A 19,478-nucleotide genomic window follows, 5' to 3' on the forward strand; every position below is an offset into this window, starting at 1 on the left:
CCTCACATGGTTCGCGGGGTGTGCTGGAGCCTATCCCAGCTGTCTTCGGGCAGTAGGCAAGGGACACCCTAAACCGGTTACCAGCCAATCGGGACACCCTGAAGTGGTTGCCAGTCAATTACAGGGCACACATAGACACAACCATCCACTCACACCAAGGGACAACGTATAGTGTTCCATTAACCTGCCATGTATGTTTTTGGAATGTGGGAGGAAACCGCAGTACCCGGAGAAAACCCGCACAGGCACAAGAAGAACATGCACACTTCACACAGGAAGGCCGGAGCCGGAATTGAACCCTGTACCTCTGCACTGTGAGGCAGACGCGCTAACAGGTCGATCACCAGGCCGTCCATTTTAGTGCATACCGAAACTGAAAAAGCACAACTCTGGTTGGAGTTCAGTCAGTGAGTCACTGTCACTATTACTCATCATAGGAGGGAAGTACGTTACCGGTACATAAAAATTCTGATTCCTTTTAAAAAAAACACGTGCAAAATATTTATGGAATCGTCATATGATAAGTAATATATACTGTTTTTAAGAACAACTTCTTAATGTAACCCATATTAATTTTGTAAATTTTAAATAGTACTGCCCATCCCAGCCGTCTCCGGGCAGTAGGCGGGGATGGGCTCCAGCACCCCCCGCGACCCTAGTGAGGATCAAGCAAGCGGTTAGGAAGATGAATGAAAATGAATAAATAGTACTGCGATTTATCCATTTGTGTTCATATTGTATTTAATTGAAAGATGTTTGTTGTTTTCTTTTCTCTTTCTTCTTTCTACATACATTCTTGCTGCTGGAGGCTGTAAATTTCCCCAGTGTGGGACGAATAAAGGATATCTTATCTTATTGAATAAGAAAGCCATCTGATGAATCGAGTGTTTTCAGTTTAAATAGAATTTGCAGTTGTTGTCATTTTCCAAGAAGCTCGTTTTACCCAACTAACTGACTTCAGTTTGTCCTGTGGGTTCGGTCAATCATGATTATGAGACAAACGTGCAGATATTTGCTTACCTTTTAAAGTATCCTGCTTGAGGCCGCACATGTGTATTCCTGACTGCACTGCAATAGCTGAAAGGCCTCACATTTGAGTCCAAGATATCATCATACCGCTCACTTGCCAAGTTGACAGATCAGTAAACACAGTATAAGCAATCAAATCCTCTCACTTTTTATTGCGGTTAACACAATTCCGTAGCTCCAGTCCCCTTATACACAAATATTTCAGCAAAATAGAATCTCATTCATAAAACGTAACATTCAAAAGATAGGCTTTTTTTTTTTTACAATCTAGCCTATAATATCTTACATTTTCCAATGAGGCATTTACAATATGGGTCACTAGGTATTATGTCCCATATCTATGGTGTGACAACAGTGCACAACATTATCTGCCATGTGGTGCTATACAAAAAATACAACTGAATTGGCAGCTTAAGGAAGGGCAGGGTGGGTCAGTGTGTGGGGCTGTGGGGCTTGAGTCCACTTTGGCGTGTTTACGACCGAGGTAAAACCTGGGCGATTGTGTCCCTGGCGCTTTGACTGAGCCTCTCGGGGAACTTGACCTCATATTCCACAATCAGGTCACCTCGACGATCAGGGCGCTTGGGATACGGTAGCCCCTCACCGCTGATGCGTCTCTTCATCCCGGGCTGCACCACATCCGTTGATGTCACTGTGACGACTCGGCCTTCCAGTGTTGGTGCGTTGACTGTGCAGCCACATAAGGCCTGAGGGCAGAAGGAACATCCACGTGAGTTCCACATCAAGAAAAAAAAATACATTCCTCATTTGGGTATTTCCAGCACATTGAAAATGTATATTGATTTTGAACTTACATCTCTGAGTGAAATCCTGGCTGTGTAAACAATGTCAGAGTTGTCCCGCTTGAACAAAGCATGCGGTTTGTCCTTCAACACAAAGACCACATCAGCTGGAATGTTTGTTGGGGTTTCATCACCCTCCTTGGGAAATGTGATTTTCGTGCCTTCCTTCCAACCCTTCTTGATCTGCACCTCCAGGATTTTCTCCTCTCTTCTCAGCGTTCGCCCGTCAGGATTCACCCTTTTGCGAGAAATCTTCATTTTCTTTGTGCAACCAGACAGCACTTCTTCCAAGGTCACCCGCAGCTCATGCACCAAAGGGGGGTCTTGTTGTTTCTTCACAACACTACTGTGACCGCCAAACCCTCCCAAACCAGAGCTGAAGGAGCGGGGGAAGCCGCCGCCACCCATTCCAAAGCGGGCAAACGCATCATCAGTGTCCATATCCTCATCCATGCCGCCATTGCGGCCGCCAAAGAATTGCTCAAAAGGATTTCGTCCTCCGAAAAACTCTGAAAAGATGACGTGTGGGTCACCCTGAAAGGTGTAGCTGAAGTTGCCTGGACCACCGCCACCACCACCTGAGGGACCGCCTCCTTTCAGACCTGATTGAGAGGGGGGAGAACACAGATATGAATGGTAAAATTAATGTACCGATGAAAAAGTCTGTTGTTTTGTGCTACCCAACGATGCATGTTTTTTCTCGAATATATTATTGTCTGGTGTAATCCTCACGTCATCAATCTGGTGCCTGTAAACATACTGATCCAGACATCTACCGTAGGTCACAAGAAGTAAATAAAAACAATTTAATACTGGAAATATATCTAATTTTCCATAATAAAAATAGCAATGAACGGCCTGTTGTATTCCAGAATTGCACTACGTGGTGACAATAAACTATAATCTGAAGAAAGCACGAGTCTGATGACACATATTTGTGTGATGTCCCTCAGCATGAAAATCATAAGGTTTTAGCAAAAGAACAACTAGAAGGTCTGTCCTGGAGGTATAAATGTCCTCTCAATCATAACAGTGGCATTCTTAACAGTGTCATGCTTCAAAAATAAATTCATTTGCATGTGAGCTTATTGACACAAATAATTTGTATTGTCAAGAACGAAAGAAAAAGAAAATATAACACTGTCTTCGAGCAAAAGCAGGCAAAATCCTCCACTTTAGGCAGTTAGTGAATACTTTTGGTGAATCAGAAGGTGGCACCAAAAGCATTAGCCAGATCAAAGTATAAGAAATGGAAAAAAGTAGTATTGCATTATTGCCGGTAGCAACATTCTTTAGCATGCATATGTTAATGCACCAAGAGTACTGTTCCAGGTCTCTTTTTTGGGGGGTGATAATAAATAAATACCCCCCCCCCCCCACACACACACACACACACACACAAAAAGACTACTTCGGAGTTGACCGAAAAACGCAATGCTTTGTCAACTTCTGCTACAAATACAAAAATTAAGGACCTGGTATTTGCCATTTTCTGATTCACATGTCCTCAATTTTAAGATACTTTTCATCCTCTTGTTGTTTGTTTATGAGTGAGGAAATTTAATCACATTTTGTTGTCACATGTGCTGCATGTGACAATACAGTTGTACTATACTTGTACTAGACTTGACTTGATCTTCTAGGCCACTCCTCTCGGCTGACGTACAAGGAGCCGGACCAGTCGTTTCCAGTTTGGCTGTGTGTAGAATTATTTTGTATAATTTTCTCTTCGGACAATTATTAATCTGCCTGTTGTGTTGCTGTCAAAAGGTGGATATGCCCCACTTGAATGAGAGCCCAGCTATACCTCTGTAAAGTATACTCATTCATCCAAACCCTTAATTGCGGCCTTTCAGGATAACGTGGTTAGCTTTGCAAATAGCAGCTCGCTGCTGCAGCGTCTCGATGCAGGTGACATAAGCAGCCCAGCGAAGCTTTATGGGACGGTCTCCGTGGGGGAAAAAAACTTGTTCTCAGTTGTTGTTGTTTTTTTACATTCTAAGCTGATGAGGCTCAAAATGCAAATTGCTATGGTTGTGTAGTTTAAGGAGTACCCGGCATGCCTTCGGGGACTGTTTGTTGTTGTTGTAAATAGTTAATAATAATTACGGGTTTGATGTTGTTAATGTATTCTTTCCCAAAGTACTGTAGTAGCAGTCATTATTGCATTCACTCACCTTGTTATTTATTAATTTTTATTAGCCATTAAATTTTATTATGCCCCGTACCTTTGTAATGTAGGATGACTGTACAGTACAGTAGTGTACTGCATATGATTCACTTCCCTACAACTATACTGTCGTTGTTTCGTCTGCCACCTGGTGGCAGCTGTACGGCATAACTTTCAAAGTTTACGCCTAACGTTCTTGCACTTTCCTCCATATGACAAATTACGATAGACGCAATAGTAGACAAGTAAAAGGACAGAATGATTTCTATCGTCTTCGCGATAGAAATTGTCATATGGCCCAGCTGTGAGGAAAGCCGTGACTCAATTTATGTTGACTGTTTCTGAAAGTTGCTTTTTGCTTTGATGAAAAATAGTCACTAGAAGGATCGGGATAGTTGCTAAGTGATTTGGCAAAATTGATGATATTTGAGTAAATTACCTCTCTATTTGCAGGCATGTTCGTGCTTTGAACTGTGCAAATTGATGATTACAAAAACATTAAAAAATGTCTTGATAAATTAACACAATAAAGTTGGAAAAAAAATCCTGAACCCTGTAATAGAGATTTGCCTCTGATTGAGTCAAGTCAAGTCAAGTAAACAGTATTTATAGAGCACAGCCATCAAACAGCCATCGCTGCATACAAAGTGCTGTACATGGAGCAATTTAACATCCACAATAAACAGTAAGACAAATCGGTAATAAAGGCAGTAGAAAGCACCAAACAGTAAAATCAAGAACAAATCTAAGTCATGCTGAGTCAAATTCCAAAGAAAGAAAGAGTCAATTAAAACTCAAAGAGTACAAAAAAGAACGAAGGTTAAAATCCAGGTGGGGCATTGGATGTTTTGTATGCTTCCTGCCTGACCACAGGACACCATTAAGCAAGGCAACAAGACTTACTTAAAAAAATAACAACATAAATAACATCACGCGTTAAAAGTGTATATGATGGATAAGATAAATTATGTAATATTTAAAATTGGGAGAAAGTTTGACCCATTCCACATGGACCTTGCTGTGTATTTCATTACCATGGTAACAATTCGTGGGCCAGCGAACGCGTTTCTCCAGTCATACAAACAAAAGGAAGGCGTACAGTAAAAATCTATTATAATTACTGTGCTGACGTTTTCTACTATGTACATTTATGGCCCACATTCACGTCTAATCTAGAGGACTCCACTTGCCATCCCAAGTATTAACGGTGTGACGCTTGATTTAAATTTGGAAGACACGTCACTTCCATATTATTTTATCCATCTTTTAAGTCGCACAAGTCTGACAACACAACTAAGGACTAGCAGCGGAGTCGCTGCTTTAAGAGGTTTGCTTTTATATCCCGGCCCAGACAACAAAGTTCGACGACTAAACTTAAATCGAGTGTGCTCTATTAGGAACGCGTTCCATTAGGCACACGTACCAAACGACGTCTGTGTGTTGCTCCCATCAAAAGTGGCCCACCAAAAAAACTTACAGCGTCGCTATTTCAAATAAACAAAAGGAAAAGCTTACCCTCTTCCCCAAAGCGGTCGTAAATGTCCTTTTTCTTTGGGTCGCTCAGAACATCGTAAGCTTCGGCGATTTCCTTAAATTTCTCCTCGGCTCCCGGCGACTTGTTCTTGTCTGGGTGGTAACGCAGAGCTTGCTTACGATAAGCTTTCTTGATGTCGTCCTCAGAGGCGTCTTTTTTAATTCCCAAAATGTCGTAGTAGTCTTTCCCCATTATGCCCGCCCAACCGGCAGCCAGTCAGTCGTTTAAATGCACAACTGTCGGAAGAGCCTGAGTCCTCGTTCAATGCCCGGTTTCAAATCTGCGACACGCCCGAGACAGTGTGAATATAAACCGTATGGAAACTTCCAGAGATTTCCATAACAAGCCAGTACGATCTCCGCTGTGCAGAATCCAGCAACTGAAATAAACCACGCCCCACTCACGTCAAACAGTGATGCGTTCATGTATAGTCAGAAATATTCCTGTACAGTAAAGCTCCATCCCTTTAGAAACAAACTATTTTTAAAGTAGCATGTGGTAGTTCTTTTTGCACAGCCAACATAAAACATTATGAGTTGAAAAAGCGACATAAGGACAAATACACAACACTGTTCTTTCTCAACCAAACGTCAAAAAGTGCTGACTTGAACATTTGTTTCAGTAAGGTGTGGCCCAGATTTTTGCACACCAGTGAGGTATGTAAATAGTTGTTACTCAAGTTATGAAGCAAGACAGTCCGGCCACTGCTCGATCTTTTTTTTTTTGCGAGGGATAAAACAAACAAACATTAAATGAAGAAAAAAAAAAACAAATTATTTTTTTCCTTCAGGATATGTGTCGGGCTTTAGGTTGAGCGCTGTACGCTCTTTTCACGGTTGATGAAAAAAATAGACAGTGTCACACAAGTTGCCTTATTGCAAGATGCCTTTGATGATGATGGCAATTTAAATTAATGGTAGCTGTCGTTTAATACATAAAGCAACATATTGTAAATCATATTTTAAGGGCATCATTTTTTCCCTGTATTGTTATCACATTGGATTATCGAGGGTACCTGATGTTGTGACCAGAGCTAGCTCAGGGTATATAAAAAACTAAGCACCTGTGAAAGGCCCACAACCACTCAGGGGAGCCCTAAGTTGTTAACAGTGAAGAGAGCCTTGAGTACTGTATTTAGGAAGACCAGAGTAACAAATACAAGATACATGTTTGGAATACGGTACAGGTTTAGATATTTTCCCTCATCATTACATCAGTATTAGCTTAACATTGTATTTTTTTGTATCTGTATTTTAAAGTTGTACCTATTTTTTTAAATAATCACACTAAGTGATTTTATTTGTTGTTACACTTAAATGTTATTATTGAACTACAAATGACTTCTTCACATTTCTTTTGCAGTAGTACATCAGAAATAAAGTAAGGCCAGTAATAATATTCACTATGCCACTTAGTACTTAATCACTTGAAGATGTACTGTATAATTCAACAGTCTCGCCGTTCTTATCTCTGAATGTGTTACCTTCATAGATTAATAAACATATCAGCAGTCAGTTCCTTCAGGAATTAATTTATAATGTGGGTATTAATAGTCAATTATCATCTATATGAGAAGAAATAGAGGGCTTCAAAATTTAATTTTGCTTCATGCCAGAAAGAGGCGTAGGCGGGCCCTGATTGTGACCAGTGAGCATTGGCATCAACACGTGACATACTGCTGGTCTTATAAATTTATATACGTTGGCAGGTTTTGAAAGATGTGTACCACTATGTAAAACACAAACAAACAAGAACATGAATGATCAGGCACAACAAACTGATTTAATTTTCCATTATTTTTCACATTCACATTTTTATTTGGATACATAGCAATACAGAAAAGTATTAGATGCTCTTATTATTTTCCCTAAAAAATGCCAACATTTCACAAATTCTGCCGGGGTATGGTCTTCATTTCTGAGTACAAATGTAACAAGTTCGTATGGACAACGACCTTCCAATTCACCAGTCGTATTTGCTCGGAAGCGGATGCTATGGGCAAATTCTTCCGACTAACACGAAGTCTGATTGGCTAATAGGTATCGTTTATCCCGCCCAATATCCGTCAGTGTTGGGATATTAGTTCTCTGATTGGAGGTTGCTGCGTCAATCATTTGTGATACCAAGGAAAGGACTGACAAGATGAAGCACTATGAGGTGAGTAGCGACAATGAGTCATTCAACTCACTGTGGAGTTTTCGTAGATTTGAGCAATTTAATGAGTTGCGAATGTTTTATGTAACTACATCGCAGTGAACACCGTGGCATTAGCCAATCTTTGGTTATGCAGTAGTTAGCGTGGTACAGCACGGCAGGTTACATCGACTGCCTGCTGTGACCGAAGCTTTGTGTTTGAGCGTATTCTTGACCTCAGCGTTTTTTATTGGTGAGTGTACGCTCTCATCGCTGAATTAGTCGTAGTGAGAAGACTAGTGTGTCGCGTTTCTTCAATCTGCAATTGAACTAAACATATCTGCTATCTGAAGACATCGCGTAACACGCTGCATCACCGCCATCTCTGGCTGGAATGACTCATGGCCCTCTTTGTCACGTTATTACTCAATAATCCACTTGATAAGACAGTCTTGTTGCAACGGTCCCTCTTGGGCGTTGCAACGGTCCCTCTTGGCCCAGCGAAGATTTTTCACGTCTCTGCAAATCAAGATACAATTCACGTGTTTGATCGTGTGTAAAACTCAACCAAAACATTGAAGTACCGAAAGCGGGAAAGAAAATGTCTCCTTGAGTTCCAAGAGCCCCACAACCCATCAGACAGGATTGAAGCAGTATGACTGAAACCAACTCGACAAGTGTCTCTTGGCACTAATGGCTTTGTGAACCTGAGTGGGAATTTAACAACACATGAATGATACAAGTCCAGGGACTATGTGGACACATCATAAATAACGATGTTCGGGATAAAATAAATCCTGTCAGAAGCAGCACATTGAATAAAGTTTGATGAGTAGAGTGTGTTTTTATTTTTTTACCCTTAAGGTAAAAGAACATGTTTATTAATCTGTCACATATATGAATGAGATCCAATGTAGTAGTGATGTCATAAGGCTAATAATGTTTAATGCTTTGATTGGCACTGTATTCATTGAACAATTCTTTTGTTATTGTGATCATCGTTAGCAGTAGTGTAGAAGGGCACTGAATTTTACTGAAACATTTGGTGCTTAATCGTAGCCAAAATATCAGCACATTGATGCAAAGCTCTATCTGGACATGACTAACAATGCAAGCTTGTTCCAAAACGTTTGCTATGGATTGTGTTAAATAATATATTAACATTATTTGTCTTTATTATCGTTATTGTTAAACCATTTGTACCATCTAATTTGAAGTACCTCAAACTAGTGTAAATACAACAATATGGATTTGATTTATATTTAAATTTATGCTCATGCTGATGATATTTGTTATTATTAGGCTATGTTCACACTGAAGAGTGTGATGCTCAATTCAGATTATTGATTTGTTTTTTTTGTAAAATTCGACCTTTTTATGTACTTGTTCACATTCCAAAAATAGAAGTGACTTAGAATGTGAACACGATGTGTCCGTGATGTGACATGTATACTTCAGTTGATGGGTAAGAGTTTTAAAAATTGCCAAATTGGTACAGTTTGGATCAGTTTCTTACCCGTCAAAATTCAAAATATTGACTACAGGACTGTACTTGGTGGACATGGGGATACACGTTAGTATGGTTTTTTTTAAAATCATGGAGTTACTTCCTTGCAGGGATGGGTGTATTGATTCGGTGGTAATGATATTTTGATCATCTCACGAATATCAAGTGTTCGGAAATTTGTCCAAGCACGCTTTGCTCATCTCCGACCGTTTGGAAACTCACAGCATCGTTGGAATGTGCTATTTGGTTATATAGACTAGAGTGCCACACTTTGGGGTGCCTGGAGTGCGCTCTGACTTTGGACACAGAGCGTCAGAGCCTGAGGCTAGACAAGATGGAAGTTAGAAGTTCTAATTAAAGATGCAAGGGTTCTGGGCTGTTGTGGGATTTGAATGGATTTGACAATAAAATGTTGGTAAATTCAAGTAAAGTGATGGTGCTCTGCTTCTTGGAACGCTTTTCTCACAGAGAAGTTAGAGCGTCAGATTAAATTTGTGAATGCACTCTAATTAATAAATTTAATAAAAAGGTAATGTGTCCCACAATTGTTAGGAGAATTTACTACATACAAGCTGTATGACAAATGTGATTACAGTTTGCTACTGTTCCTGAAAACGTGTTCAAATATATGTACATTTTTTATTGTATTAAACAAGACAATTCATAATTATTTGAAGAAATTACAAGTACTTTTAATTTGCATTCCTGTAAGGAATAATAATTTGTTTGATGAATAATCCTGCTCATCAAAGTTATTGTTCATTTGACAAATTAAAATGTCAAGTGAAATGGGAAATCGACTCAAAGATTTTCTTTACAATAATATATTCAATGTGCCCCCTCTCGTCTGAACACGGCGTCATCTTTTTTATTTATTTATTTTTTGTGTAGTATGAATTAATCCGAAAAATCCACCTCGTATGTATCTCGCGGGTGACCATTTTACCATTTGCTTTCGGCTGAAAATGACATCACAGTTGCTCAGGACTCAAGTGACGACTGATCACAGCTCACCTCTTTCATGAGTTTGGTCATGTGACGTTTGCTAGCATTTGCTGTAATTGGTCGTAACCTGAGACCTAAACAACTGTGATGTCATTTTCAGCAAGTGGCAAAATGCCCACCCCCAGAGAGGGATAAAAACAGCTGGATTTCACATTCCACAAATGTAATATTAATCGTAATGCCGCTTTGAGACTAATGGGGGCGCATATAACATATTACTGTATTGCAGATATTTTTAAATGACTTACCCTTTAAGTAATATATACATATATTTTTTTAAATCAACATGTTATGAACAAAACATATAACAATTGTTAAATGGGCGGTGATTGTCAAGTGCTTAATTAGGGCCAAAAAAAAACCCACACAAAGTATGAGTATTTAGAAAAAATATTTATCAGTTTTGGTATTTACAAAAAAAATTGGTATTTACAAGTATTCAATATGAAATTGGGTCCAAATTGTCTGGTATTGCCCATCACTACTTCCTTGAAACAAAAGCTGGATGAACATTTACTTGAATGTCTCTGGAAGAAAGCAGTCATAGCATTCATTACTTGTTTTTTTTTGGTGTTTTTTTTCAAATATTTTATTGTGAATCTTTCTCTTCACTCGCACTTTTGTCCCGTTGTCGTATTGAACACAACTTTATTACCTCTGCTGGTGGAAGCCAATTAGTGCACTCCATTTCGATCCAGTTGATTAAACAAACAACAATCAATTCCACACATTCTACGCAACACTTGATGATTATCATGAAAATCACTAATTTAAAAAACAAAAAAATCCTTGTTTATTTTGTAAAATATAACCCAGACTGCACCAGAGGGCCATAAAATCCCTACTTCTTTCTCTCTCTTTCACTGTAGACCAACTGTGTCTAGTAGTTGCTAAACCCTGCAAATCGACTCCCAACATTCAAATAATAATGATTTGACAATCACAATCTTACCTTGCAGATGGATCTGGCAAATTAGCCAGTCTTTGCTTGTGTTTACCGTACCAAGAGCTGTTGAAGTTAAATTTTCCTCGCTTCCCCCTCAGCTCATTGTGCCGTAGACTGACAGGCTGTTACTATTAGCTTGAGCCTTTATATAGACAAGGATGGCGTGAGGGGTATAAAGTGGCCATGGGTATGCTTGGATGCTTGGCCTCAAGAACAGTATCATGGGGCCATATGCCCCCCGCCCCAATAATGTCACTTTTTTTCAATATACAGTGGATCCTATTGACCCTTAATTAGTCAAATGAGCAGTTTAAGTCATCATCAAAAAGTGTGTGTACTATATATACTGTTTATCTATATATATATTGCGCGTCGTCCCGCACGCGGTCTGTGCTTCCGTCTGTCCCTTTTCAAAACGTACCTACTTCACCGCGCCGCCACTGCGCCGCTCAGGCAGTGGCTCACTACGATCGCGCGGGCATCTTAGCGAAAAAATGTTGTCTACCCACAAGCATTGCAATAAAATTGTTAGTTATTTAGTAGAGCTAAACATGTCTTTATTTTCGCGATAAGCAATGAAGATGAACAAAAAGTTGAAACAAGCAACAACACTTTTGTGGGCCGAAGGCCCACCTTACCAGCCTTCCGCAGGAACTAGCTGATGAGCCGCCCGGAGGGCGGCGAACCACCACCTTACCAGCCTTCTGCAGGAACTAGCTGATGAGCCGCCCAGAGGGCGGCGAACCAGCTAGTATAATATATATATATATATATATATATATATATATATAATTTTAATATTATATTAGTCATCAAAAATGATAACCCCTGATGTACACGATTCTCCATTAGACAGTAAGTACCCTGCCAACAAACAAACAAAACAATATGGCGCTCTACCATGCCAAATAGCGACGCTCTAATAAGTGCCGTTCAACTTTAACGTTGGCCTGTGGGCTTGCGAATGATGTGAAAATGCGTTGGCGCATTCATATTCGATGTTCATTGACAAGTCCAACAGCAAACGCGTCTGAGTTGAAGCGCCACGTTGCAAGGTTTAACTGTGTATGCCTTTCATTGAGAAATGACAACTGTATGTGCAACTGTTGATCATCAGAGGGTGGAGAGGCATGGGTGGGCTTCAGCAAGGGGAATGCCCTAACTTAGTGAGAAGAATCTGTGGTATTATCACCTTTGGGTGGCAAAAAAGGCAACTCCTGCTGTGTGTGACTGAAAGATGGGAAAAGAGGGTTTGAAACGACCAGTCACCCAACAGAACCTGTTGAAGAAGTCAGGTGTTTTTAAGACACAAATGGCAATGTCAGTCTAATGACATCACCCCATGGACATATAGGGGGGTCGGTGGCAAAAGGGTTGTGCAGCGTTAGCAGTTGATTTTATATTTAGCTACAGGGAGAGGAGGAGATGGGGTCGAACGGTGTTGGTTGTCATAACACCTCTGTCCCTTCTGGCAACTTAGCTGTAGACTAGACTGAGCGGTGTCAGACTGTCTTTATGGTAAGATTGGGAGAGGGGAGTTGCCGGGGGGGGGGGGGTGGGGGGGGCGTATTGCATAATCAAACCAACTCCATAATCGCGTGCCTATTTCCCTTCATGAGATGTTTGCAGATGGCCGATCCAAATCTGCAACTGTTTGCACACTTGTCCACTCTCCAGGGTTTGTTTGGCAATTGAAATAAGCAATTGGCCAGAAGCGATGGAATGAGAGCAGTCGGGGTGGGATGGGGTTGTTGGATGAGGTAGCGGAGGAAGAGGGAGGGGCTGTCAAAGCACCAAGCATGAGGGAGACAGATTTATTTCCACAGCTGAGTGCAGCAACTCTCCTCTGGCTTGCAGTGTTTCTAGGCTTGACACTTTGGTGGTGGAGAGAAGTGAATAAAGTGAGTTCAGAAGGTGGACCGTTGACATGGATGCCCTCGCGCTTGAGGCTGCCATTGGTAAAAGGCCAGCTAACGGGATAGCGGCTGCACCTCTACTGGCCCCCGCACCAGTCAAACGTAAACCTGCTAAAAAAGCTAAAAAGGCTGTTGTTTTCTTTGAGGTGGAGATACTTGATGCCAAGACCAAGGACAAGCTCTGCTTCCTGGACAAGGTGAGCAATGACATCTGAACTATTTTCACGAACACTCATATTACAATTTGCATGATTCTTTGCATAGATTGGGCGTGCGAATGCTTTTTGCACACAACTGGTACAACGAAGTTGGGTCCTCTGTAATGTAAAAATATCCAACTGTGTCAGTGAGAGTCATACCTTTTCGAGAACATACCGAATCTGCCTCAGTTGTCGTCAAAGACCGTGCAACTGTAAACGCACACTTTCACACGTGACCGAACTCTGCCTGTTTGGTGTTCTGGCCACTTAGTTGAAAGGTACAAAGTCAATATGCAGTGGATGCTCAGTTTATGGTACATCACCCATATCAACCCAAATTTGAATGCTTTAGTTAGTCGATCACGAGTTGATCACTAGCCGATGCAAACGCAGTCGTGAAGTCACCATCCAAGTTAACATTTGTTTGAAAATCACTTCTTGAATGGGTGTATTAAACAATCAAATGGAAAAACAATACGCTGATTTGCTCCCAGTTGGGCCTGGCAGCACCTTGCAGGGCAGGAGCTGCTCATTGGTATCTGAATGGGTGAAGGTTAGCCTCTGTAAAGCGCAAAATAAATGCACCCCGTTTACCATTTAAATCTTAATTTCCTTCATTTTACCAAAACAATTCTATACCCAAACATTGAAGTCAGGGAAGGCCAATTTCTTTTCAAGCATGAGTGTACCATAATATACAGGGCAATGTCCACGAAGGCAAGAACTTCAGCATCCTGACTTCAAGTCAATCAAACACCTTTAGGGTGAACTAGAACAAAGATGGTGTGTGTATGTGCCATTAGACCCTCTTTTAGGCTGACTTCACAAATGTTCTTCTGGATGAATAAGCAAATATTCACTAACATAATTACTCAATGTATGTATGTTTTCAGATCACCGCAAATGTGTTTTGCTAGTTGAATTTGGGTTGCTCTGACCAACCATAGAATGGAAACATGCGGATGTCATTCAGAGTCAGCGTGCTTGCTTTGGGTGGAGAAATGAAAGGCGGATTTGTTGGAGATTCTGTGAAATTTCTCATCTATTTTAAATTACATTGATTGGTACTACTGATTCTGAAGGCCTTGGGCAGATTAGAATGACGTAGCAGCACATACATGCCATTTTCACTCCTTGCAGTGTAATGGCAAGGTGTCCCAATGCTTTTGTCAATCTCGTGTAAGGCAGATACAGTACAGAAAGGATGGGGTTGCTTTGGAAGTGGATTGTTTCTTTAAACGGTTTATTATGTCTAGTCAGGGTTTATAGGACAAAACCGCAAACTGAGCACTTAATGAAGTCCAGATACTTGTGGGAAGTTGTGTACAGTTTTTTTAAAGCGATGTCATCCTGCTGAAAAGGTCGCAAGGTCTTCAGACTGACGTGGAAAGAATTGATGCTTGTCAGTCTAGCAAAGCTCGGGCAAGCAGTCTATTAATGAAATGGCTCTGAAAGTTCAGCACGCATGGAAAAAGAAACACATCTTGTAATTGGCGAGAGAGCTTTAACACTCAAACAAGCTCTACTTTCCAGAGATGAGCAATTTAAATCATACACAAATTAAGTTTGCATTGTACACAATCAATTCAGTTGAGTTAAGTGATACGGGGTCATTTGGTCCCATTCCAAAGCATAATACCGTGTTAGAATAAGCATTACTGTAGATTTTTTTTAGTTCTTTTTTTTTTTATATGTGGGAAGAATGACAGTAAGGAAAGAGAGAAAGAATACCGATGAAACTTCACAGAGTGTCACCAGAAACATCTGTTGTGGCTGTGAAATCATGAAATGTGCACGTTTGATGCAAACAGAGACGGGCGGGTCTTCTTCCACAAAGTCAGATGCTTATGATGGTTCCAAATGTTTTGGTTTGAATTCAAAGATTTGGGGCGACACAACTCCAAACCAAGGTTATACCCGGTAATATTAATAATTTTTTCATTAAACAGGTAGTTTAATTTTTATTTCATTTTGAATTGTGTACTTTTGAATTTAGTTAATTGGAAGTGTGTGTCTCGATATTGTACATGGAATATGTTGTGTAAATAGATTTATTGATTGCTTGGTTGATTGATTTTTGGGGGGGAGGGGTGAGGGGGAGTATGCCAACATCAAGTCACTATATGGCCATTAGTACTGTATAGGCATCAATATTTTGTGTGTTTTACTACAATTTTGGGTTCATATTTAGTCAAGTTGGTTGCTGTCAGCTTGGCACAATGCCGTGTGCTTTGGCTGTGGTTGTAGGATCCTTGAAATCTGAATACCAGCTGTTGGATTGTTCGTGTGTGTGTGGGCACTGCCAGAGCTAAATTTACTGCTAATCACTGTCATGAATGGAAAACTGGATTGGTGTCTGTTCATCTGTGTGTTTACATCAATTGATTTGTCACGTTGTTATTTGCAGGTGGAACCAAATGCCACCATTGGGGAGATCAAGTCTATGTTCCACAAGAGCCGTGAGTGTTTTCACTATGGCCTCATACATCGTAATTAATGGCAAACAAATGTTCACGCTTGTCTGTCTGTTTCAGATCCACAGTGGTACCCAGCCAGACAATCCATTCGCCTTGATCCCAGTAAGTCGTTTGTGGCTTCATTAACGTAACCTCATAGTCAACGAAGTCTGTGGTTAACCCTCGTTTATCTTCAAGATGTTTTCCAGCTCCACCCACAATTGGTGAAAATCCATATAAAACATGAACAACATACTGCCATTTCACTCCTCCCGCCCACGTTGAACACGCTCACATTTATTAAAACACACTTTTAAAGTAGTCCTTAGCTTCTGTGCTCATGCTTGCACGTGCAGTACATTGGACCTCTCTGAGTGTGTGTTAAGTAAAAGTGTGTACCGGTATGTTTCAGAGGGGAAATCACTGAAGGATGAGGACGTTCTGCAGCAGCTTCCTGTGGGAACCACAGCAACTTTTTACTTCCGAGACCTGGGGGCTCAAATCAGCTGGGTCACGGTCAGTACAGGTTCTACCACATCCAGTAGAGTTGAGCAATGATATTAACAGTTCATGGTTTGCCTCGACTATGTTGGAGGAGAGTATGTTGTGACTTATTTGCACAGATACAAAGGTTGCTGAAATCAGGCTGTTAAAGAAGAAGTAATGACGTATGATAACAGCACAGTGAAGGCGGGCTAATTGTCCACCCAACATTGAACAAGCCACATGGCGAAAAAGCAACTGGAGCTGGAGTCTTTCACAAGGCCGCACCCTATAAGGGCACACATCAGCACATGAATGCTACAGTGTGTGCGGGTGTGTGACGGTCAGCCTAAATTAGACTTTATCAAACCAGTTTATTGCTTTATATTGTCTTTGGCCATACATTATAACTAATACAATGAAGCAGCTAAAATATGTACAAATATGTTTTTTTGTGGCTGAATTTAGCTGCTCCGGAGTCCAGATAAGAGCATTTCACGATGCAGGATCTCTTCATGAGAGGCCCTCTAATACATTTGCTAAGCAGTGTACTGTATGTCCTCGTTAAATCAATATTATGGCAAAATAGGACATTTTAGATCATTGCAGCCAGCGTACACATTTAGATGCAGTTGCACAATTTCATGAGATCTAATGAAAAAACTAAATCTTAAACAAAATCAGTTTTTATACTACTGGCCATTCATGTAGTTAATTAAATAAGGTAAGCCAAGATTTCGAACGCCTCCCAGTGCAAACACAACAATGAAAGAAACGGGCATCTTAATTGAGGACCTCTGACAGCATCAATTGCCAGTAAATATTTACTTTGCGAAAGAAGAAGAATTATGGATACCGCTCTTGGCTCTTTCTAGTTTATGCTTAGTTGGTGCTAAATGCTTGATTATATGGCATCTTGTGACTTTCAGGTCTTCCTCACAGAGTACACCGGACCTCTTGTCATCTACCTGATGTTCTACTTCAGGGTCCCCTTCATCTATGCCCCCAAATATGATTTCACCACCAGTAAACATTGGGTCGTGCAGTAAGTGTCTCGGAAAATGTCACTCAAGTGACACGTTTGCAAATGTGTTTGCATGTAAAAATTGAACTCCTCGCCTTCTGACAACAAGTTACGAATGAGCGAGGCTTTATATATCGTAGCTGTCCTTTGAAACCCACGTACATTCTGCTCGTTTTTGTCATTAATTAATTTTATTTTTTTTAATTAATAGCATGTCCGAAAGGCAGACACTCCCATGAAAAATGGACACCTGTTTTTCACAGAACCGCGACAACGTGCTTTTTATGACGCAAAGGCCAACGAATCAAGATTTGCTTTTTAATAAGATGCTAATCCAGGTCTTTTGCTTTTCCCAGTCTTGCTTGTATGTGCCACTCTTTCCACTACGTGAAAAGGCTGCTGGAGACGCTGTTTGTCCATCGCTTCTCTCATGGAACCATGCCACTCCGCAACATCTTCAAGGTGCGACTGTTAAACTATTTGAGCCCTGTCATCTGACATGTGATGTCGCTGCCTCATCAATGTTTGAGGCACGTGTTTTAGGACTATTTTTAAAGAAGTGTCTATTTTCAGAATTGTACATACTACTGGGGCTTTGCAGCATGGATGGCTTATTACATCAATCACCCACTTTATACACCGCCAAGTGAGTGTGCACATAGCACATACTCTCTTGTACATAAATGTCTCCTTGGGACTTCATTCCGCGTGTCTGTGTGACTTACTGTTCCAGTTTATGGCGAGAAACAGATCAGACTGGCCCTCATCTTATTCCTGGTAAGAACCCCTCCAATCAATGTATGGCATCCGCAGAGATTGTGTTTCTCATCAACGGCGTCCTCTTTCTCAGTTCTGTCAAGTTGGCAACTTTTCCATCCACATCGCGCTTCGCAACCTTCGTCCACCAGGTATACGCACTCTTGCCCTACTATCAGTGGAAAAAATTGTGATTTTAATGTGAAGTGTCTTGCCCTACTATCAGTGGAAAAAATTGTGATTTTAATGTGAAGTGTTGGCCGGCCTTGACGAATATTTTGTACATCGACTTGTTTTGTAAATTAAATGTTTGTGGATACAGTGCATGGAAAAAGTATCTGCACCCTTCCTCATTTCTGTGCAATTTGCAGTTCATCAAACCAATTTTAATATCACACAGACACAACCCAAGGAAATATGATATTCAGTTTCACAAAAACAATTTGTCTTATTTAGACACACAAAAAAATCCAAACTATCCAACATGACTTTAATTCACATTTCCAAAATTTAACTTGGAAAATCACATTCATCATGTTGAGATACCATTCAACGGGTGTTAAATTACAGTATAGTAAAATACTGTTGGAGCACACTTGTTATGGATCTACCAAAAAAAAAAAAAACGAAATCCCTCTCTCTCCACTTGTTTATTCAGGCTCCAAGACCAGGAAGATACCCTACCCGACAAAGAACCCCTTTACCTGGATCTTTCTGCTGGTCTCCTGTCCCAATTACACTTATGAGGTTGTTTTATTTCTTTCTTTTTTTCCTGTTGTGGTAAAACTTAAATATGACTCCATTCTAAAATTCTTAATCATGTTGATATAAGTAGCGTAAGGTCAGCCAATGTACATTTCCACATTCCTCTTTTTGTTGCAGTTGGGCTCCTGGCTCGGCTTCACGCTGATGACTCAGTGTCTGCCCGTGGCCTTCTTCACCTTGGTGGGTTTCATTCAGATGACTGTGTGGGCCAAGGGCAAGCATCGCAGCTACCTGAAGGAATTCCGGGATTACCCTCCTCTCCGGTCACCCATCTTGCCCTTTGTCCTGTAGACAAGGGCTCCTTCATCTAAATTTGCTTTTGTTGCTGGTAGAGACCTCGCCTGTCTCTATCCCAACCTGACAAGTATCATCTTTGTTTCGCCCCCGCTTTTAAACTGGAAATAGTGACTGAAAACATGCTGGCGTGCTGGTTGCATGTTTGTTCGCTATAAATGCTAAATGTTTAACGCATCACTTGCTTTGCCTCATTTTACACACTCAACAAAGCAACCAGTTTTGCCTGGTTGTGAATCATTTTGTACGCCCACATAAGTTCTGACCCCCAAACGACTATGTGCACTGACATACACTTTCCAGCTCATGCAGGTCTGTTTTTTGTTTTCATGTTCAGAAGTGTCAATTGTTGTTTACATCCAATCCGCTGAAAAAGTAATTTATTAATAAAAAGGAATCAAATATGTGATGGTTTTGTTGATTCTTTATCTGTCTGGAATATGTAGCGCTAAAAAAC

General features: G+C 40.6%; 2 protein-coding genes across 4 annotated transcripts; one reads left to right on the top strand and one right to left on the bottom strand.

Annotated features, from left to right (window-relative positions):
• Nucleotides 1–1,154: 1,154 nt before the first annotated feature.
• On the bottom strand, nucleotides 1,155–5,916 carry dnajb1b (DnaJ heat shock protein family (Hsp40) member B1b). The gene is made up of 3 exons (XM_052085033.1): nucleotides 5,518–5,916; nucleotides 1,845–2,434; nucleotides 1,155–1,736 (listed from the first exon to the last, which is right to left on the bottom strand). Exons 1-3 carry the CDS (start codon nucleotides 5,726–5,728, stop codon nucleotides 1,503–1,505), a joined length of 1,035 nt encoding a protein of 344 aa, XP_051940993.1. The 5' UTR covers nucleotides 5,729–5,916; the 3' UTR covers nucleotides 1,155–1,502.
• A 1,698-nt stretch (nucleotides 5,917–7,614) lies between these two features.
• On the top strand, nucleotides 7,615–19,427 carry tecrb (trans-2,3-enoyl-CoA reductase b). Of its 3 annotated transcripts, none has more exons than XM_052085028.1 (12): nucleotides 7,615–7,693; nucleotides 13,190–13,240; nucleotides 15,651–15,702; nucleotides 15,778–15,822; nucleotides 16,112–16,215; nucleotides 17,112–17,227; nucleotides 17,563–17,668; nucleotides 17,780–17,852; nucleotides 17,940–17,983; nucleotides 18,057–18,114; nucleotides 18,621–18,709; nucleotides 18,845–19,427. In XM_052085028.1, exons 1-12 carry the CDS (start codon nucleotides 7,679–7,681, stop codon nucleotides 19,016–19,018), a joined length of 927 nt encoding a protein of 308 aa, XP_051940988.1. In that variant the 5' UTR covers nucleotides 7,615–7,678; the 3' UTR covers nucleotides 19,019–19,427. The 3 variants fall into 3 exon arrangements, with proteins under 3 accessions (XP_051940988.1, XP_051940989.1, XP_051940987.1); XM_052085029.1 differs by lacking the exon at nucleotides 7,615–7,693 and adding an exon at nucleotides 7,715–7,922; XM_052085027.1 differs by lacking the exon at nucleotides 7,615–7,693 and having other exon boundaries at nucleotides 12,901–13,240.
• The last annotated feature ends 51 nt before the right edge of the window (nucleotides 19,428–19,478 follow it).

This window comes from Hippocampus zosterae, chromosome 13 (genome assembly GCF_025434085.1).
Source record: "Hippocampus zosterae strain Florida chromosome 13, ASM2543408v3, whole genome shotgun sequence".
Classification (NCBI taxonomy): domain Eukaryota; kingdom Metazoa; phylum Chordata; class Actinopteri; order Syngnathiformes; family Syngnathidae; genus Hippocampus; species Hippocampus zosterae.

Coding starts and splice junctions, on each gene's coding strand:
- dnajb1b (XM_052085033.1), bottom strand. CDS start 5,728: ATGGGGAAAGACTACTACGACATTTTGGGAATTAAAAAAGACGCCTCT. Junction 2,435..5,517: donor CGACCGCTTTGGGGAAGAGG/GTAAGCTTTTCC, acceptor CCTCTCAATCAG/GTCTGAAAGGAGGCGGTCCC. Junction 1,737..1,844: donor CCAGGATTTCACTCAGAGAT/GTAAGTTCAAAA, acceptor TTCTGCCCTCAG/GCCTTATGTGGCTGCACAGT.
- tecrb (XM_052085027.1), top strand. CDS start 13,055: ATGGATGCCCTCGCGCTTGAGGCTGCCATTGGTAAAAGGCCAGCTAAC. Junction 15,703..15,777: donor GTCTATGTTCCACAAGAGCC/GTGAGTGTTTTC, acceptor TGTCTGTTTCAG/ATCCACAGTGGTACCCAGCC. Junction 17,669..17,779: donor CACTCCGCAACATCTTCAAG/GTGCGACTGTTA, acceptor GTCTATTTTCAG/AATTGTACATACTACTGGGG.